At 37.4% G+C, this 22,725-nt stretch overlaps 2 protein-coding genes across 3 annotated transcripts; one reads left to right on the forward strand and one right to left on the reverse strand.

Annotated features, from left to right (window-relative positions):
• The first annotated feature begins 1,535 nt into the window (after positions 1-1,535).
• On the forward strand, positions 1,536-13,441 carry LOC138833688 (olfactory receptor 4S2-like). 2 transcript variants are annotated; one of them, XM_070031979.1, is made up of 3 exons: positions 1,536-1,609; positions 3,641-4,576; positions 13,423-13,441. In XM_070031979.1, the coding sequence occupies exons 2-3, from the start codon at positions 3,678-3,680 to the stop codon at positions 13,439-13,441; spliced, it is 918 nt and encodes a 305-aa protein (XP_069888080.1). In that variant the 5' UTR covers positions 1,536-1,609; positions 3,641-3,677. The 2 variants fall into 2 exon arrangements, with proteins under 2 accessions (XP_069888080.1, XP_069888079.1); XM_070031978.1 differs by lacking the exon at positions 13,423-13,441 and having other exon boundaries at positions 3,641-4,613.
• A 3,375-nt stretch (positions 13,442-16,816) lies between these two features.
• On the reverse strand, positions 16,817-17,773 carry LOC138833687 (olfactory receptor 4S2-like). The gene has a single exon (XM_070031976.1). It carries the CDS (start codon positions 17,771-17,773, stop codon positions 16,817-16,819), a length of 957 nt encoding a protein of 318 aa, XP_069888077.1.
• Between the last annotated feature and the right edge of the window lie 4,952 nt (positions 17,774-22,725).

Below are 22,725 nucleotides of genomic sequence, written 5' to 3' on the forward strand. Positions count from 1 at the left end.
TTAAATGTTATGTTATGAGGAACTAGTCCTACAAATGGGCCTCTAAGATGGAGTTACAAAAACAAAATGAAGTTATAGAAGCTAAGAGTAAACTCTAAGATGGTGAAGTTTTATGAGCCCTATTACAGTACTGATTTCAAATATTGTATACAATAATATAAAATATATGAGTTTTATCACTTACAATACTTCTTGTGTGTTATAGTGTTATACTGTTAGACAACAATATATAGATAAACATATCGATTTAGATTTAGGTTTAGAATACAGGGATATGCCCTTGACTTAGCTCAATGTTACTTTCAAATGCTCATACTTGATACAATAAAGCATAATTTTCTTTTATGTGTCTTAAGTTATACTGGGGATTTAGTGATCTAGGCTATGTTTTAGGTGAACTTACTTTCAGACTTCATGGTGATGACAGGTATGTTTAAGATAACATTGTTCCACTAAACACTTCAGTATAAAACAACTAGACACATCATGGGCACTGGTGGCACTCACCTGTAATCTTAGCTATTTAGGAAGCTGACATTTTGAGAACTGCCATTTGAGGCCAGCCTGGCTACAAAAGTCTGAAAGACATTATCTCAAACAAACCAAACAACAACAAGCAAACAACAACATAAGCAAGTGGACCAAGAAAAAGGCATTCAAACAAAAACACAGTACTGGCAATAAAAGAAAATTATAAATAAAAGAGCTAGAAAATTTTTACTTCTAAACCACAAAATCCTGTAATTATAGTGAGACATGTGATTAATGCTTCAGTGTTTTGAGTTCATGAAAATAGAATTCATGGTGTACATGGAACACAGAATACATATGGCATATGATGATACTTTCATATAGATTCATTTATGTTAGTTTATATTGTCCCAGAGTAAGAAGTGTAACCATTTCTAAGAAGATCGGGGAAAACTTGCTAGTATTAAACTATTTTGTTCAACTTTGAAGGGAAAATGGTTACCATTTTTTTCATCAGTGATGATTCTAACCAAAGTTATTCCTGCCACCTTGCCACAAAAGTGTACAATATGGCTGGAAGACAAAAATAAATCCATAGAATAAGATACCACAGATCAGACATATTCTCACTAGAACAGAGAGAATTTGAACTGTTACAAATTCTATACAATATATAAGTAGAAGGATATTAATTAAAGAAATTGTTCACTGAATTGCTGTGAGTTAGGGTTATGGTCCTAAACTGTAGCGTCACTTGAGTTTCAAAGAAATCACATCATTTTTACTTAAAAATAACTGAAATGTAGATTAAACCTCATTGATAACTATGTGATTTGGTTATTATTAATCCAGAATACTGAGTAGTCTTTCCCTAAGGTCATTAGGGTATTGCATCATACCTCTGAAATAAGTCCTTATAAGTAGAGCTAAGAACATTTATTGCTAAAACTACTGATGGGAAATGGCAGATTTCAGCCGTCAGTGAGCCAGAGAAAAAAGAACACTGTGCTTATTAGTCTTTGAATTTAGGAATCAGGCATTTCCTGGAGCTCATATTACACTTTGCTGTGGATGGATGCAGTCAGCTTATCTTAAGAAGTCAGGAAACTAAAACAAGACTCAAGCCTTGAAAACACTGGTGAGATTATTCTCTTCTATAATGAATATAGGATGTTTGGTGGAATAGGAAAATCACTTGACTGCTATATTTTAAACATCTATAAGACACTAAGAAGGTACAGAAAAATAAAATTAAGATTATAATAAAAAAATGAAGTGTAGCTATTTGTAACCATGAGCTAGGTTAGAACAACTGTGAATTTCCAAAGCAAGTGAGACATCGTAATGTGCAAATGACCAGAAAAGCCAAGAAGTATGTCTTTGGTAGGAGAGTTAAGAGCATTTTGCTTCACATTTGTTGTCTGGATACTTGAGCAACAGATCCTGGGCTCATGTGTAGGTATCAACTTATTCTAAAATGGAGTTGGCAACAAAATTCACACTTATTCAATACGGTTATGAAAGGAGTGCTCTTAAACTGAAGGGCATTTTCAGTATTTTCTGTTGTCAGAAGTAAAAGGGGAAGGGGCATATAAAGGAAAGAGCATAGGTCAGATTCTGGTTTGTTTGTATTTTTGTTTGTTTGTTTTGTCGGTCTTGGGGCTCAATCTCTGGGCCAGGGTGCTGTCCCCAAGCTCTTCAACTCAAAGCTAGCACTCTTTACTTGAGCCACAACTCCACTTCCAGTATGTCAGCTTCTGAATGTTTATATTACTGTTGTTGAAACAAAGGCCATTATTATTGCTGTCATTATTTCTTTTAAGACATGAGAAAAGTACACATAATGGCTATTCTGAGCATTGTAACTTAGAGATCAGATGAAAGCTGTAGCTTTATTTTCTCAAGATTTAGATCACATTTTATTTGTGTTGTGTAAATTAACAAAAACAACTCTTTGAAGTAGTTTATATGAGAAAAACCTTTTTAAAAATAGGGTAAAGTACTACATACAATTCTGAATTAGATGGACTTTTTAGTGCCCCCAAACGTTTTACATTTCTTTTTAGGTCCCATGGTTTCCCTTATTTGCAATAACTTGTATATGTCTAGGACAAGCAGAAAAGGTCAAAAGCTATGTACATGTAACTATATACAATGATGCTAAGCGAAATAAACCCCAAGATAGGGACACAAGTGGTTTTATCTTTCTTGCTGTTGTTTTTAATGTATTTATAATGTACCATGTGATTTTTTTCTTTTTTATGTTCTTCCCCTCCCCTCCCATGTATATGTTCTTCCCCTCTGTTTTCCCTGTATTTGATTCCAGTGCACTGCATCTTGTATATACAGTTTTCTAATTTGGGGAGGGGAAAGGAAATAACAAAATGCTGAAATAAGGATACAGTTTGACCCATTGTAACAGTGAGATGTACAAGACACTATGTTGAAAATGAACTTTACAACTCAGGGCCCAGGGAGGGTGGAGGGCGGGGGTGGGAGAGGAGAGAGGAGTTGGGGAAGTGGGGATGGTAGGGATGGTAGGGGAAAAACAAAGCAGGAGGTCACAATGCTGGATAGGAAATGTACTCATTACCTCACTCATGTAACTGTAACTTCTCTGTACAGTATTTTTATAACAAAAAATATATACAGAAAACTGTAGCTTGGGGCTGGGAAGGTGGCTCAGTGGTAGAGCACTTGCCTTGCATGCATGAGGCCCTGGGTTCGATTCCTCAGCACCACATAATCAAAAAGAAAAAAAAGCCAAAAAAAAGAAAACTGTAGCTTTTCTAAACTGGAAAAAATCAACACAATGTTGGTGAAAAAGACTAGGTTAGAGTACAAGAGTTACATAGCATAGGATGTGTAAATTTTATAGATGGAACTCTAGGGGATTGATTTTTATCTACATGATTACTACAACTATAGGGATATATATATATATATATATATATATATATATATATATATGTATATATCAGTGAAAAGTTTAGGAAATGTCTAGATATGTGTCTTAATCAGAATTCCTCCAGATCCATCCATTCCCTTACAAGTGACATAATTGCATTCTCCCTAATTCATATATGTGTATATGTATTTTATAGGATTCCATTCATATACTCGGAAACTAAAATAAAGGACAATTGTCTTTGTGGTGTTTATCTTGCAGGTAATTTAATTCTCATCAAGGCTTCTACACTCATTCCATGGACAAGGTAAACAATGTGACAGAAATCATTTTCTGGGGCCTTACTCAAGACCCTGTGGCTGCAGAAGTGTGTCTAGTGGTATTCTCCTTCTTTTATACAATCATTCTTCTAGGAAACCTGCTCATCATGCTGACAATTTACATGGGCAATCTTTGGAAGTCACCCATGTATTTCTTCCTCAATTGCCTGTCATTTGTGGACATTTGTTATTCATCAGTTACAGCACCAAAGCTGGTTTTTGATCTCTTAGCAAAGATAAAAAGAATTTCCTATGCAGGATGCATATTACAACTCTTTGGGGTCCATTTCTTTGGATGCACAGAGATCTTCATCCTTGTTGTCATGGCTTATGACCGATACGTGGCCATCTGTAAACCTCTACACTATATGACCATCATGGACCAGGAGAGATGTAATAAAATCTTGCTTGGCACCTGGGTGGGTGCGTTCTTGCATGCCATGATCCCAGTGTCTCTGATTGTCCAACTGCCCTTTTGTGGACCCAATGAGATCAATCATTACTTTTGTGATATCCATCCTGTGCTGAAACTTGCCTGCACAGACACACACATCATTAGTGGTGTTGTGACAGCCAACAGTGGTACCATCAGTCTGGGGAGTTTTGTCATCTTGCTTATCTCCTACACTGTTATTCTGGTGTCTCTGAGGAAGAGGTCAGCAGAAGGTAGGCGCAAAGCTCTCTCTACCTGTGGTGCCCATATTGCTGTGGTCATCATCTTCTTTGTTCCCTGTACTTTTACCTACATGCGCCCCGATGTTACCTTTTCAGATGATAAGATGGTGGCTGTGTTTTACACTATTGTCACTCCTATGTTAAATCCTATGATTTATACTCTCCGGAATGCAGAAGTCAAGAATGCCATGAAGAAATTGTGGTGCAGGAAGCTTTTCTGGGACAGGAACAAGAAATAGCTGGGAGGGACCACTGAGGTTAGTGGCTTTTGAATTTCCTTGGCCATGGTAAATGGAACTGTAATGAGCAAGGTGATAGCATGCCTGGGTTTCCCAGATGGACAAACGTGTGAGCAGCATGTCCTTCATAAGGAACTACTCTTTATCATGATTATCCTATTGCTCAAATCTGCTCATTCTCATATCATCACAGCCACATTTTCTATTTAGTTAAAATAGCACACACACATATATATGTAATGCATGAGATTGTGCCTTGAGTTTATTGCTGTTTGATATACAAATGAAATGAATATTTATATAATGTATGAATGATTATATGGGAAAGGACATGTCTGTGCTAGTGCATTCGGATATTAACAGAACTATGAGTCTTGAATTTCAGACTGGGAGTTTAGCCATATGTAGAATAGCAAAAAGACAAAAGGAAGTTTTAAAGAAAGTGATAGCTTTCATCCATATGTTCCCCTCAGTCTTAACATTCCACTTTTTTACCTATACACCAAGGGTGCCTTTAGTTAGTCCCAGCCCCTACCTTCAACTGTAACTTATGGATTCCCTTCTAAATGAATCTAAATTTTGCTTTGGATCTGTAACCACTTTTCCCTTTTCATATAAGGTACCAAAACAAGTTAAAAAATAGATGAAAAAAATCCATCTAGAGGATAAAGGAAAACATGACTCAAGCAGCAGGATAAACACAATTTGTTGAAATGCATGACTGGAAAATCATGATTCCTTCAATGTTTGAACCAAATATTTTTCCTATATTCAGTGAGCTATTACTGATCACTGGACTTAAATAATTCTGTTACCAATTATGCATTCCAAGGATACTTCTGTGGACAAAGGCTCTTTCATTCTGTTATATATGTCCTTCACCATGAGCCTCAAACTTGGGTCTTATTTTTATGTAAGCAAGTATATTACTGGAGTTCTCACATCTACAAATCTCAGAGCACCAGTGCCGCCTCATTCCATGCTTGTATTTTGCGTTAGGGGCATGCAAGTATTAGTTAGAGAAATGAATGTTTAAAATGGAATCTCCTATTAGTGCATTCACAAAACTAAACTTGGAAAGATTTTTTTAAAGCCACGGGTGATCTGGATTAGAAGTTGTAATTTAGTTATGAGCATTGCCTGAGAACCCATGGCTATTGTCCATGATTTGCTATCTGTGCAGTATTCCCTTCTATACTGGTATTTGTTCCATTTTAATGTGAATCTTAGGTCAATTCTTCCCAAATGGATCCATCATTATATCTCTTTGAGACTTTTTTGTCTAGAAATATAAGGGGAAATATTCTAAGATTCTGTTCCATTGAGAAAGGTTCTGGGTTAATGAAATAGTTGTGTAGCGACCGTCTACTCGACCAGCGAGAAAAAACGACCACCACACCAGAAGTCTTCTCAGATCACGCTTTATTGGAGAGTCTTTTAATTGTAGGAAAGCTTGAGCACGAGAGAGCGTGCACCCAAAACATAGCCGCTTATATAGGGAAATAGGAACGCGGGTCGGTCTATTGTTGGTCGCCTGCCTTTCACCGTCACCAGGTGTCATGGGATTGGCTGGGGACTCTACCTGGCTCGCGCATGCGCACAGCCCAGGCGTCCCGCCAAGCACCGTCTGGGGTGGTTACCTCAAAGCTGCAAGGGAGTGGGCGGAGTCTCGCCTCGGCTCCCTACAGTTCCCCCTTCTTTGTTTTATGGCAACAGGTAAGAGTAGAGGTTGGGCCTCTGTCTAAAACATTATTACCTTGCACTGGCCTTCGCCTGAGGGGCGTGCCTTCCCCAGTGATGACCAGGCCCATCCGATGCCTTTTTTGCAGAGGTGGGATCTTGGGCATCAACCCACTTGCAACCCAGCATGCTCTTCTTGAGGAGATGAGAACCATCTCCTCAAGTGCAGTGCACTTGCCTTGCACCCTGTCCCAAATTGCAAATTGCATACCTGTCCCGGTGCAATGGGATCCCCTGATCCCTCGGGGTGCTAAGGCTATGCAGAATGGTAAGGCTTAACTGCCTCTTAGGGCCGACAGCCAAATCTGGGGTGAGGATCCACTCTCCAAAGCGGCTAATGCTTGCAAGATAACAACCTTGTCCCTTCTGGTTTGGGCTCGAAGGCGACAGACCAACCATAGACAGACCACACATCCTCCCAAGCAGCAGGCTAAAAATATTCCGACTCCCACCCGCTCTTTGGAAAAGGGCACCGCAGAGGCAATCCAGTCAGTAAATTGTAACAGCCCACAGCATCATCGGTTTAGCTATCACAGGGATTGCTATTAGCACTGTTGCTAACAGCAGGAAGATCAGCTGCATCTTCAAGAGGGGGTTCTGCTGCAGTCTCCACCGGCCTGGTCAGTCTCGTTGGCACCCAGTGAGGTACTTCTTGACTCTGTGGAAAAACACAAACAGCTCCCCTGGATCTCGTTATTACCGGATCTGGTCCATACCATTTATTATTAATAACATCCTTCCACATAACCATGTCTTTAGTATGCATGGAGTCTCTTGTCATATGCCGATCTGCGGCAGACTGATCGTTGTCATTTAGAATTAAAAAATTAAGGGTAAAGAGCGCAAGAGAAAGTCTTTCCCTGGGGGACGCGGACTCAGCAATTCCCCCTTTTTGCTTTTGAAGCATTTCTTTTATGCTTTGATTAGCTCTTTCCACTATACCTTGTCCTTGAGGATTGTAGGGCAATCCGGTGGTGTGGGCAACCTGCATTTGTGCACAAAAGGCGAAAAACCATGGGAAGTATAAGCAGGGCCATTATCCGTCTTAAGTCTAAGAGGCTTTCCCCAAGCTGCCCAAGCTTCTAAGCAGTGTATTCTAACATGAGACACCTTTTCTCCTGCCAGAGGTGTGGCATGAATGACACCAGAAAAGGTGTCCACAGACACATGTAAATATTTCAACTTACCAAATTCCATCAGATGAGTAACATCCATTTGCCATAGGGCATTTGGTCTCAACCCCCTGGGGTTTACCCCCACATGGGGAGGATGAAGAAAGGTAACACAAGATTTACAGGCTTTAACAATATCTCTTGCCACATGCCTGGACAAATTATATCTTTTCCTAAGGGTATTAGCAGGTATATGATACAATCTATGAAAGTCTTTTGCCAATTCTACAGGATCAGCAGCGACCAGAGCCATAGCCCGAGTTGCCTGGTCCACCAAATCATTACACTTTGCCATCGGGCCCAGCAACATAGAGTGGGCACGAATATGTCCAATATAAAAAGGATGTTTTCTGTTTAAGATAAGGGATTGAATCTGTAACAAAACATTAGAAATTGTACTGGCCTGCTTAATTGAAGCAGCAACTTCAAGAGAAGCAACGGCATTTACAACATATAATGAATCAGAAAATAAGTTAAAAGGTTGATGAAATCTTTTAAAAACTTCAAGCACAATTAAACGTTCCACAGCCTGTGGGACATTCAGCCGAAAATTAAAGACTACCGGCTGTTTGTGTCCTAGAACAAAAAAGGCACCTTGTCCAGATTTTGATCCATCCGTAAAGATGGTCAGAGCATCAGCCAAGGGCTCCTTTGAAGTGACAACAGGAAAATACACTAAATTTTTGTTAACTATGGCAAGCAGAGGATGCTTAGGATAATGATTATCAATTACATTTGGAAATGAGCAAACAAGAATTGCCCACATATCCATTGTGGCTGCTAAAATTTCAACTTGCTCATGGGTGTATGGAATAATTAATTTATCTGGAGTCTTTGCAAAGTTCATCAAACAATACTTCATACCCAAAATTGCCTGTTTTTTTATTTTTTTCTCTTTTTTTTTTTCAGACCAAAATTGCCTGTTTAGCCACTAATTCAGGAAAATATTGAACAGTTTTTGCTCCCACAGAATCATAGCATTAATAGTTAGCCTTCGAAGCAAGGCAGTGGTATAATTGGCCGACACTCCATAAGTCCTGACTGCCTCAACTAAATCTTTTAACTGGGAGTAGGAAACCGGCTCAAGATTTCTTTCAGCAGTAATTGGATTTTCAAAAACTGGGAAAGCGGCTGCCAGCCGCGACCAGGTATTTTCTTTTATAAAGTGACTCTTCCCTGCAGGTGGGCACGGCGGGGGGGCCAACCGGTGAGGGGCAGCTCTGTTTCCTCTCCCTGGCTGCTGCGGTACTCCCACCCCTAGGGGGCGCCACCCTCCATATCTGTCTGCCAGGTGCTCCGCCGCAGCCTCTTCTAACTCTTCACTATCAGCTGGATCGAGCTGTACTCCCTCCTCCTCTAACATTTCTTCCTCTGAGTCACTCACAAGATTACTATATTCTTGGTCCCGCCCTTCCACATGTAGGGCTGAGAACCAGTTTGCTTTTAAAGAAGGGCATAGGGGTCTCCTTGAGACCCCCTCCCTAAAACCCTTCTCCTTTTGTGAGGGTTGCAGTCCCTCCTGCTTTAATTCTTTAGGATCCTTTTGTCTTTTTTCCCTTTTTCTTTTAGGCCTATTTTCCTCCCCCTTACTGTATGCTGACTCTGATAGACTATCCTGATGTTGCGTTAGTACTTTGCGTCCTTCCTGGATTAAATCAAATCCTCCCTCCTCGAGGCAAGTGCGCACCATCAAAAAGACAAGCCACAAGGGAAGAAGCAATGCAAGCAACCAATAAATATCTAAATCTACAGTGAACAGCATACCGGGGGATATTTACCGACGTCCCCTCTCCCCGTGTTGAGTTCTAGCTCCGGTTCGGCCTCTTGCGCGGGTCCCTTCCCTGGTTCGTTCCCGGGTTTTGGCACCACTTGTAGCGACCGTCTACTCGACCAGCGAGAAAGAACGACCACCACACCAGGAGTCTTCTCAGATCACGCTTTATTGGAGAGCCTTTTAGTTGTAGGAGAGCTTGAGCGGGAGAGAGCGTGCACCCGAAACATAGCCGCTTATATAGGGAAATAGGAACGCGGGTCGGTCTATTGTTGGTCGCCTGCCTTTCACCATCACCAGGTGTCATGAGATTGGCTGGGGACTCTACCTGGCTCGCGCACGCGCACAGCCCAGGTGTCCCGCCAAGCACCGTCTGGGGTGGTTACCTCAAAGCTGCAAGGGAGTGGGCGGAGTCTCGCCTCGGCTCCCTACATAGTTGTACATTTTGACAATTTCTTCTGGTTAGGTTTTAGTGTGCACAGCATATCTGCACACATAAGTGTACAATGACTCCATCTTCTGAGAGCATACTAGTTCAATGGCAAATGAAATATAAACAATACAATGTGTACCGCAAAAACTGAAACAAATTTAGAAACATTTCCAATATATAATATGTAACATTGTTAATTTTTCTCCAGAATAATTCTACTTTGAAGACTGTAAGCTACAGGACTCTTGAGAAATATACGCAGCATTGTGTATCTTTGTCCCTGACAAAGTAGTAAAACTGCTATTTTTGTCAGGACAATAAAGTATATGGTATCAAAGAGTGCCTGCATTTCTCACAGTGACTGCATAAACTTATAAGTCCTCAGAATTTCTTCTGAGTTTGCGTTGGAAGGACATGTCCAAAAATCAGGAAAACAGACTCTCCACAGCACTGGTAAGAGAGTCTAAACAGTAAGAACATTGCATCCATGGCTGCAGCTCACATCACTGACTGCCAGCCCTTCAGGGTTGAAGACTTGCTTTTGCTTGATGACTGAAAGGACTTTACTTGTATTCATCATGGTTTTGAATGTTGAAACAAATTATTTATGTAATAGTGAACCAAACAAAAGCATTTCTACCTTTATTCTCTAGATAGTTGTTAGAATACTATCTCACAGAGTCACTATGTTAAACATATTTCTTAGCAATGTACAACTGCTTATTCACATACCTCTCCATGGCATACTCGTTGTCTTTGATGGGCACTCAAGAAACTCAAACATGTCTGGGTGGTCCAGAATTAAAGTACTTTGTAGTTTAGTAGTAGTAATGCCTTGCTTTATCAGTACTCTTGCAAAATGATCATTCATGAATGTGATCTCATCGGTAGAGGAAATTAGCACTATGATTTTCTGCACTTGGAAAATAAATATGTAGAACATACCTGGGCCACCAGAAATAGAATGAAGTTCAGCCTCAATCAACTGAACAAACCTTAATGAAAGACAGATAAAGGAACATTAATTTTTGTATAATCATGAATTCAATAAGGGATATTTACATTATTAAGTTTTATGATCCAAAAAAACTCTGGTCAAGCTATCTGCCAATGAAGTCTTCATGAATCCACAGATGATGTTTGTAAGTTCACAGTGTGGAAAGTTTCTCCTGTATAAGACTTTAATTAGGAAAGCATGGAGAAATGATCATATATGTTCTATAATATATTATTATTAATGTTCACCATGTATGGAGTATGTAAAGATCCATAGAAATTTTATTTCAGCTTCCCACAGATTTCCTTTCTAAACAAGCATGTCTTCATCCTGAGGTGAAATAAAAAGTATCTGATTAAGAAGCTAGGTATATATACATGTACATACATACACATGCACACAACATATGCCCATATACTAACTAAATGTGATTATGGGTGTCCTGATTAATCTGGTCATGGCAATCATTTTATACTGTATATCTATATCAAATTATCATTTGACATGCAGAATGCAGTCTTGTTTTGTTTTGATTTTGGTTGGTTGGTTTTGGTTGCTGACACAGGGTTCACTGATGTAGTCCAGGCTAGCTATCAGTCCATGATGTAGCAAAGATGGGCCTATGATCCTGGTGCCTCATCCCACAAGTCTGTAGAGGGCAATAACCTGTCTTTGACTTGTATGTCAAATACATTCTCCATTCCCAAATTACACTTCCTTCTGGTGAGAAGTTGTCTCATTTCTTCAAAGATGAGACAGATCTTCCATGCGACATTTGTCTTTTGTCAACTGTTACCAAATCCATAACAGAGGGTGGAGGAAATCTACCAGGCTTCTAATGTCAGTTTTCCCCTATGTGTGGTCACTGAGGTGGTTGTTTGCTGCCTCACGTGTATTGAGTCTTTGTTCACTCCAATGTAACGCAAGCTGTATGCTTCACCTAAGGTCCATTCCCTGAAGCTTTTCAAATTTTACCCTGAAATTTTTGGTAGTTTCTTTGTTCACTCCAATGTAACGCAAGCTGTATGCTTCACCTAATGTCCATTCCCTGAAGCTTTTCAAATTTTACCCTGAAATTTTTGGTAGTTTTATTAATTTAATTGTTTAATTGTAATAATTTTATCTCTCCAGTTTCATTTGTGAATATCAACCCTACATCTCTAAAATCAAAAAGCTCCATTAATGCTGTTACCAAACCATACTAAAAATGCATTGTTTGTATAATAACTATTTGATACTAGTTATTTCTTTGGACAAACTTGAATTCATCGAAGAGGGCTAGAATTGGATGAACTTAATTCCATACTTAGGTAAAGGCTCAGAAGATTTCCATTTAGCACTTCATTGTATTTTATTTCAGATGCATTTCCTCATTTGTTTCTTATTAGATTATACAAGTAGCTTCTCACCAGCTAAGACAAGAAGTAGAAATATAAGAACAATGTCAAAAATGAAACATTCCCACTCACATAACTGAAATCTTGTTAAGTGTAGAACCCCCTAATGTGGGGGGAAAATGTTAAGGTTCTTATATCCGTTGAAATGAGAAAGGGAATGACATATTGAGGAACAGAAAAATAGATGCGTATACACTCAACTGAGTGATGAATATAAATTTGTTTGCAATAAATATTACTGCAAGTAAAATTTTACTGCAAGAGTAGTATCAATAGTTACTGGATACAGGTAGAAATACATGTTGTTGTTTTTTTACTACTATCATGCTATATTGTTATTCAACTTGGAAACAAAAAAGATTCCTATACTTTTCAGGTAAAATTTCTAAACCATATCACATTTTTCAAAACTATAATGTCACAGATGTCAGCCTGGAAGATCACATTGTAATCATAATACGTGAAATAAAAATGTCCTTTTTTATTTTTTTATTTTATCTTTTTTTAATATACTTTTATTGTGAAAATACTGTACAGAGGGGTTACAATTACATGGGTAAGATAATGAGCACATTTTTTATCAAGCATTGTAGCCTCCTGCTTTGTTTCCCCTTCCTGTCCCTTCCTATCCTCCCTTACCGCCCCCTCCCACCAAAATTGTAAAGTTTGTTTTTTGACATAATGAAAATGTCCTTTTTTTGACAGCAGTGACTTGCTCATTGCCTTAAAGCCATCATGAGACTGAGCCTCTCACATGAAGATTCATTCAGAGCAACATTTGGAACAGTTGTTAAGTGTAAACACACACTGTTGGAAAATGAATCTCCCATCATATATTCTATTTACTAATTCTTGAGATTTTGAGTCTGCCTACTTCTCATTTCCCAATGACATCAGACCTCCAATAATATGAATATTTATCAACTGAGAATGTGATCTTTAGTCCAAAGCACAAAGCATTAGGCATTGTGTACAATTAAATTAAGAATATTTATTATAAAATTCTCTGATTTTTATTAATTTTAGCTGAATAGATAAAGATATATTCAGAAGCAAGTAAATGTATATACACTTATATATATATATATATATACATATATACAGATTTGGATTCCATCTCTCATAGACTATCCTTTATTGATAACATTGAAAAGGATTTAGTATCAGCTTGCCAAATTTAAGTTCTCAGACTATAGGCAAATAACCACAAGTGATTATTAAAAAGTACAGATTCCTTGAACCTGTTAACCAACCTTGGAATAATTGTCTAATTCTTAGAATATGTCCTGTTATCAGAAGGGGGAAGAAAAACCTCTAAGGTAATTCTAAGCATCTATCAAATTTGCAAACATTGGCCTAATTCTTGTTTGCTGCCTTGGACCCCTAGTGTTTCCTTTTCCTATAATGTTTTCATGGTATCTGGCCTTACACTGAAGTCTTTGATGCATTTGGAATTGATTCTGGTGCAAGGTGATATATAAGGTTCTAATTTTAGTTTTCTGCACTTGTATAGACAATTCCACAAGAAGCATTTGTTAAAGAGGTTAGATTTTCTTTGAACCTATGATTTTTGTCTCCCTTTTTAAGTATTAGGTGACTATAAGTCTATGGGTTCATTTCTGGCTCTTCTATTCAATTGTTCCTCAGGCCTAATCTTGTGCCAGTACCAAGCTGTTTCTTGTTACTATGGCTTTGTACGACTGGATATATGTGGTTGCATCAAACTGAAAAGTTTTTGTATGGCAAAGGATAGCTAGCAAGATAAATAGAAAGCCCACAGATTTAGAGATGATTTTTACTGGTTATTCATCAGACAAAGGCTTCACATCTAAAACATACTTACAGTTCAGTAAATAAAACCCACAAAAAAATAAACCCTCAAAGAAACAGCAACCCAATTCACAAACGGGCTAAAGCCTTAGAGACTTCTCAGAAGAAAAAGTAAGAATGGTCAATAGTCATATGTTCAACATATCTGGCCATGAAAGAAATGCAAATCAAAACACCATTGAGATTTCACCCCACCATAGAATGGCCATTATGAAGAAAAGTATCAGTGACAGATTCAGGTGGGGATGTGGCCAAAAGGGAATACCACTATACTGTTGGTAGGAGTGTAAAATTGTTCAACCACTCTGGAAAGCAATATGGAGGTTTCTCAAAAGACTAAACGGAGCTTCCCTATGACCCAGCAATTCTGCTCCTGGGAATTTACACAAATTTCCACATACCAAGCAGAACTAAATCCGGTAGCACAACCATGTTTATTGCAGCATTATTTACTATGGCCAAGGTATGGAGTCAACCGAGATGACCCTCAGTGAATGAATGGATCAAAGTAATTTTATATATTTATATCCTGGACTTTTACGCTTCTATCAGAAAGAATGATATTGTACCATTCATAAGGAAATGAGAAGACTTGGAAAAAATGTATTAAGCAAAAAAACCAAACATAAAGTAATATAGGTTTCATGGTTTCTATCATTTGTTGTAACTAGAACGTGCCTATAAATCTACAAGTAAACACATTGGATAGTAAAAGACAAAGAAATACACTTGGATATGATAAATTATACAAGACTCTAGACATTCACACAGTCAGGCCAAAGGAGGATATTCTTAGGCTAGGATCACAAAGGCTCAATAGCTATGCGCATATGATAGTATAAATACAAAATGATGTTTATTGAGATGAACTCCAAGAAATAGAAACATTAGGGTTTTTTAAAATTTCTTTTTCTCCTTTGCTGCTGTTTTTGTTTTCTGTAATTCTTGTCTTGTATATAAATGTATTTGTTTCCGGGAGCGAAACAGAAGCACAGATATATCCTACAAAGGGTAAACCAACGTAGCAGTGATACTCACTAGATACTATGTTGACAATGAATTATACAACTTGGGGGAGAAGTGGGAGGGAAAAACAAAGAGAACAAAGGAAGAGGTGACATTGTTCAAAAAAAAGTGAACCCATTATCTGATTTATGTAACTGTATCCCCTCTGTAAATCACCTGTACCATAACAATAAAAAATTAATCAAATGGAATCATAGAAGGACCCAAAAATGAACTAGAATGAACTTTTTGATTCTAAGATAAAATGTATAATAGGATGACAATTTCTTGCTCATATTTCTTGTGGCTTTTCATTATTTCCTTTTGATTATGTGGTAGCATGACTGACAAATTTTATTTCTGAACAATAGTGTTGTTTCAAGGAATAATGTTTATACTTATTTTCTAACCATAAACACAATTCCAGGTACAGGTATTAGCAAAGAAATTGTACTTGAATTAAAGAAAATGAAACAACTTGACTATAAAAGAAAATGTGGTATATATACCCAATGGAATTCTATGCCTCCATCAGAAAGAATGACATGGCCCCATTTGTTAGAAAATGGAAAAACTGGGAAAAATTATATTAAGTGAAGTAAGCCAGGCCCAAAGAAACATAGGCCCCATGGTTTCCCTTATTTGTACTAACTAATATATGTGCGAGACAAGCAGAAAAGGTCAGATAAGTTGATGTTAGGTGAAATGAACCCCAAGATAAGGATTCAAATGTTTTTTTCTTTCATGCAGTTGTTTCTAACAAATTTATAAGATGAGTTCTTTGTTGCTTTGTATGTCCTTCCCCCACGGTATAACCCCTTCTTTCACTGTATTTGATGTTGGTATAATTTATGGAGGGGAAGGGAAAAAACAAGTGGTTTAAACAGAGATACAGGTGGACCTGTTGCAACAATGAGATGTACAAGACACTATGTCAAAAAAATGAAGTTTACAACTGTGCTGGGAGAGGGATGGGTGGAGTAAGTAGGGAGAGGGGGAAGGGGGGAACTGAGAAATGGAAAGGGATAGGAAGGGGAAACAAAGGAGGAGGCAACAATGCTTGATAAGTAATGTAATCATTTTCTTGCCCATGTAATTGTAACCGCAAATCACAGATTGTTGCTCCTGGTGAAATAAAAATGTTTTACCAACAGAATTATTTACACAGGCAATACTTGTCCAATATCAGACATATATCCATTGCATATTACACATGTAAAAAAGAAACAAAGAGGTCAATCAATGTACTCTTTCCATAGTTTGAAAATATATATATAATTATTACATAGTAGAAAACCTTTCCCAGAAGCCCAAGGATGAAAACTGGTCTTTCACCTGCCAAATCTTTGTTATTTTACTGATATTTTATGCACAAGTCTGATCATATTCCACTATTAACATTCCATTCATCAACTTGATTTTGAGGAATACATATGAGTGCATTATCACAAATGTGTTGCGTTTCATGTGTTCTCATCTATACATAACATACCTATGAAGAGCACAGTATATTCCAACCACATTTCTAAACACTGAAAACACACTTAGATACTTCATAACACAATTAGCTCTTCAGAATAAAAATAATGAAACACTCAAATTTGAGGAGAACAGAAACATCATGTTTGAGATTCTGTATACCAGCATTTTCTCTTTTATACAGGTTACAAGAAATCCTTAATGAAGAGTATAGAGATAATGGTAATCATAATTTTTGTGTAGATTATTTTATCATTTCATTACTTTTCTGCTACAAATTCTGGGAGGCAGTTGTTACTGTCTGTGCCATACAGAAGTTAACTGAAGTTAATTGAATCAAGTTAATTGACCATTATCCAGCTTAAATGACTACTCCCAGTTATTTACCATTAGCATCCCAGAAAACCTTCCTCCTCCACAGTTTCTTCATTGCATTCTTCACTTCTGCATTTCTCAGAGTGTAAATCAGAGGATTTAACACAGGAGTGATAATGGTGTAAAACACAGCCACCATCTTATCCTCTGAGAAGGTAGTGTCCGGCCTCATGTACATAAAAGTACAGGGGCCAAAAAAGATGATGACCACAGCAATATGAGAGCCACAGGTAGAGAGAGCTTTGCGCCTACCTTCTGCTGACTGCTTCCTCAGAGACACCAGAATGACAGTGTAGGAGATCAGCAAGATGACAAAACTACCCAGCGTAATGGTACCACTGTTGGCTGTCACTACAGCACCAACTACATAGGTGTCTGTGCAGGCAAGTTTCAGCACAGGATGGACATCACAAAAGTAGTGATCGATCTCATTGGGACCACAAAAGGGGAGTTGAACTACAAGAGCCACCTGGATGATGGAGTGTAAGAAACCACCCACCCAGGTGCCCAGTAGCATCTTATTGCATTTCTGCCGGTCCATAATGGTCATATAGTGTAGAGGTTTACAGATAGCCACATACCGATCATAGGCCATGACAGTCAGAATGAAAATCTCAGTACAACCAAAGAAATGGACTCCAAAGACTTGCATCATGCACCCCCCATACGAGATAGTTTTCGTTTTTACTAACAGATCATTAATCATTTTGGGTGCTGTGACAGATGAATAACAAATGTCCACAAAAGACAAGAAAAAGAGGAAGAAATACATGGGTGACTTAAATAAGTGACCCAGACACACTGTCAACATGATGACGGAGTTTCCCAGAAGAATGACTGTGTAGAAAAAGGAAAACACCAGGAAACAAACTGCTTCAACCTCCGGGTTCTGGGAAAGACCCCAGAAAATGAATTCTGTTACATTGTTTGCTGTTTCCATGGAGTAAGTCCATGAGGTCATGTTACAGGGAGTCAAAGAGATGACCTGAAGGACACATGAAAATGGATTGTCAGAAGTTATTTCTAACTTGAAACAAGCCTGTAATTCTGGTGGTTGAAAATGGAAAAGACTTGAGCCTTGCGGCTTGGTTGAGAAATTGCTCAAGGAAATTAAAATGCTTCTATTTTGATGATCATATATCCCTGTTATATACCATTTCTTTACTTGAAATGAGGAGGTGAAGCCCAGGGAGATAAACCAAATCCCCTGCGTTCTTCTCACCAGTGTTTCTCTAAAACCTTTCCTCTGTGTTTTGTATAAGGGACTCCCTACTTAAATTTGTAACAACAATGTGTTGGGGAATATGTTTGTATATACGAAACATTTGATGGGCTGAGATGTAGCTCAGTGGCAAAGCTCTTGCCTAGCAAGAGCAATGTCCTGGATTCCATCCCCAGCACCAAGAAAAGACAAAAAAATACAGCTAAAAAGAAAACATTTGCTTTTTCTTTGGTGTAGAAGTGAAAATTTGTATTCTCACCTTTTTCCCTTCTGAATGTTACTGGGGCTGATATCCACCACAGCTAAAGAGTCTTCTAAAAGCTAAGAGCTAGAAAGTTTGGTAGGTTCTTGTCCTTATCAAATTCAGATCCTATATAAATAAATGTGTGACCCTCTGTCTGATTTTAAGTTCCCATAGTTAAAAAACATAAGGAAAAAAAAAACAAGACTTATATCACATAAAGCATAAAATACAACTCTGAAATAATGGTGTAGTAACCTGGATAACTCTTTCAACTTCAGAGAGACTCCTTTATTCTTTTGTGAAAGACAGAAGTTTGAATTATCCCTTGATTCCTTGGCAATCACCTCTGTCATGAAAGGAGACCATTCTGTAAACATGCACTAGAGGAAAATCCTGAAAGAGAGGCACAAATAATATAATATGAGGTGATTTAAAAATTCTTTTACAGAAAGAAAGGGGGAGTGAATTCTCACATAATTACTTCATCTTCAAATTTAGCACACTGTAGGATGCCCAGAGTTATTTGCAATGGTATTTGTCATTGATCCATTTGTTGGAACACAAAAACAGAAACACTCGTCCCTTCAAGGTGAACACTTCTTTCTATATCCTTTCTACATCCAGTTTCATGGAAGCTGTTAGGATTTGGCTGGATTATATTTCGGGCAAGGGGCAGGAGAATGGCCATTAAATTACAGCTAGAAAGATTTTAGGAATAAAAATGTGTGATTTAAATGCCTGAATGTTCACTGGTGAAATTTAGGGCACTCTAGATTGCTATATACTTTAGAGGAAAGTTCATGTGCAATAGCTATAATTAAAGGGACTTTTCGAGTTCCTCATCAAAACAAGCTATGAATGTAAATGTGTTTATTGTACATTGCCCTCCTGAAAACATATTGCTTGACAATCCATTGCTTTTAAAGCTGTAACCTTGGCTTTCAGGTTTAGTCATTTGCAGCAACTATGTGTCTCAATATCTAGAATCTAGGGAAGTAAAGGTCTATATTTTTATTTAGTCTACAAATAACAGTTGATAGAGAGGTCACACACATCTGCTTTTTCTGGTGTATTACAAACCCATGAAAATAATAATGGCTATGATGGTAATAAAAATCTGTAATTCTTGGTTAGAATCATGCATATTTCTATTTTAACATTCACAGGATCCTTTTCTTACTTATTAAAAAAATTGGAAATTGGAGAATTGAATTTTCAATTGGAAAATCCCTTTAATTTAAGGAAGGTTTATTCATAACAGATTCAGCAATTATTATGGATTTTTATGATTCTCCTCCAGAAGTAAGCATTTAGTCAAAATAGGCACTTTTTCCATTATTTTCTAAAGCACAATGAACTACAGGAAAATTTATTTCCTTCAATCAAGACCTGTCACAATGATTTCTTCTTCCACATTCTCACCATTTCACATGTGATCATAAAAAGCTGTACTTTAAAACATTGGAATTTTCTTCTTGAACTTCAAGCTACCCTATCTCATGATCCATATATATGTATATATATATATATATATATATATATATATATATATATATATGCACTTTTTTATCTTTTTCTTGTGTGCTGATCCTAGGGCTTTAACTCAAGAACCTGGACACTGTCTCTGAGCTTTTTTTACCAAGGACAACACTCTACCACCATCATAGTTCCTAGGATTAAAACTATGAACCACCAACCTTGGCTATTCTATCTTCTTAATAATCTCATTTTCTCCTATCTTCAAAAAATGATTGCATTGCAATTGTTTTACAAGTATACAACATTTGGCAACTTGATTGCATTCACTTTCCCACAAATATGCAGGATTACTTTTAGAAAAATAAACATTCTCACCATTATTTTCCAGGGCTTAAAATTTATTTTTCCTTCTTCTTTGGATAATGTGAGAACAGCTATCTAAAATGAAGTTAGAATGATGCCTGAGGAATTGTGTGAATAATTTAGCCCCACACAATCTCTGGTAAGCTCAACTCACAGACAGCTAGTACACAGACTTTGTTGTGTATTGTCTTACCTCCTGTAATTCACAATTTCAGTGTACCTTTGACAATAAATGCCCATTTTCCTCTTTCGTATACATCTACTTAAAGAAAACCAAACAAACTGGTAATGACCTTAGGGATAGCTTTTTCCCAAAAGTCTTTGTTCAAAGTCTAAACCAAATTGCAAGCCTAACAATGGGCTTTAATTTCCAATGTTTGTTGAATTTAAAAATAAATAAATAAATAAATAAATAGAAGTTTACTAGGAAAACTGAAACAACAAGCATATCATAACCCTAACCTAAAGTGATTTTTTGCAATTTGGGGAAATTATTTCATGATTATATTCTTAGATCCTTGAATTAATGTGTTGCTCATATGCATATTAAATAATATGTTTATAGGACAATATCTGCTTACTTACTATTAATTGTAATTGTTCTATTTTAATTGTTTTACTCTTAAAAATTCTATTTGAGCAGAAAGTGTCTATTCAACATTTCTATTGGAATTCTGCCTTCCTTAGCTGAGTGTTTGTGTTGATTTCTGCCAAGAGGAGTGAGGTTTATTGATGACACATATTTTTAAAATTAATTATGTTGTCCCTAATATACTTATATTTGTACTATAAATAGCTGACTTGTTCTGAGCTTTTCCCTTTTCTATTTCTATTACCTCCTTTCTTTTCCTTTTTTCTGCTTTTCAACTTTTTCCTTTCTATCTTTATCCATCGTCTTTTTGTCTCATACAACACCAAAAATGTCACTAGAACACTGCATCACTGCAGTTCCCTAGGGATAAACTTGTTTCCTTGATTCTTTCACATTTTCAAGGCTGCCCATTTCCTGTGGCTATTTTCCTCTATCTTCAAAGCCATAAATCTCTCTATGAATCTGTAGCCTCCATCTTCCAGTGTAATTCCTTGGGCACAGCTGGATCATGCTGGGACACACCTTGGTATTGTGCTCACCTGATTAGCAAACTTGATTCCATCATAATCTCAATCTGTTTTTATTGTGTAAATTAAACACATTCATGGATTTTATGATTACATCATAAATAGCTTTGGAGAAGTGTTCTTTGTCTTTTTATCACAGCTAGTCATTCTTTTAGTTGAGTGATTAAGAAAGCCAGCCAATTCATTCTGCTTCCCAAAATTCACTTTAAGATCTAAGCACTATTTGAAAATCAGTTTTGAACACAATGGTAATTTTTGTATATTGTTAATAATATATTAGCATCCAGGCCTTACATAATAAATATAAGCAACACAATTATACTAGATGGCCAGAATCTCCTGGATGGAATGAGAGATGCCGTATCACCATGGAGTCAATGTAAATTAATAAAATTACTGTCAAGCATCACACATAGGCAAAACATTCCACATACACATAAATGCACTGTCATGAGTTATAGAATGTGATCCCTAGAAATCTTCCATCAAGTCATACAATATCCTCATAACCCAGACACCTAGCAGTGATCTTTCTTAGTCACTGAGTCTTTCTACCCACATACTACATTTGCTTTTGAAACCATATTAATTATATTGTAGTGTAACACCAAGCAAATACATTATTTTAGCTTCAGGTTTTTTTTAAATAAAGTCTCTTGATTTAGTTGTGAGGGATTTACAAGTGTATGTCATGTTAACGTAGCCGTTTAGAGACTTCCCTGGGAGAGGTTCTATATCTTTGAAAATTAAGAAGAGAATCAAGCAAGTTGCAAGTGCTAAGTGTCACAGAGACATCTAAGACATGTTCAAAGGAAGTGCATGACCATTCTAGAACCTCAAAGCTGTGTCTTTCTATCAGGATGAGTAGAGGAGAGATAATGAATGGTGGCTCCCAGGCCACCCCTCCCCTCATCTTCTGTTCATCCGACCTCTCTCATACATTATTACATAATCTGTGGCCTAGTAAAATCCATATGAACATCGTGTCATAATATATATAGGTTGTGTTTTTGTTTGTATGTTATTGAGGCAACTGAACCTGGCCTCAGACTCAGCCATCTATTTCAACATCCCTAGTGCAAGGATTACCAGTGTGGTGGCACAGACTTTGTACCACCTATCTTTGTGATCTTCAATTAATGAACATACATGAAGATTCAATCTAAAATATATAGTTTTCTACAATAGTTCTATAATTTCAAGAGGTAAATAGCTTCTTGATCTTTGAAATGAGCAATACAAAAACACAAGTGAAAGTAAGGAGGTAGAAAATTGCATTTTTGAGGAAAATCAAGAACAACAGAGCAAAATGAATTTTTTTTCTGGTCCAGTTGTGGGGCCTGACCTATGGGCCTGGGTGCTGTCCCTCAGCTCTTCAGCTCCAGGCTAGCACTCTAACACTTGAGCCACAGCACCACTTCCGGCTTTCTTTTCTGCTTATGTGGTGCTGAAGAATCGAACCCAGGGCCTCATGCATGCAAGGCAG

The sequence above is a fragment of the Dipodomys merriami genome, unplaced genomic scaffold (genome assembly GCF_024711535.1).
Source record: "Dipodomys merriami isolate MVZ:Mamm:240054 unplaced genomic scaffold, mDipMer1.0.p SCAF_21, whole genome shotgun sequence".
In the NCBI taxonomy this organism is placed as follows: domain Eukaryota; kingdom Metazoa; phylum Chordata; class Mammalia; order Rodentia; family Heteromyidae; genus Dipodomys; species Dipodomys merriami.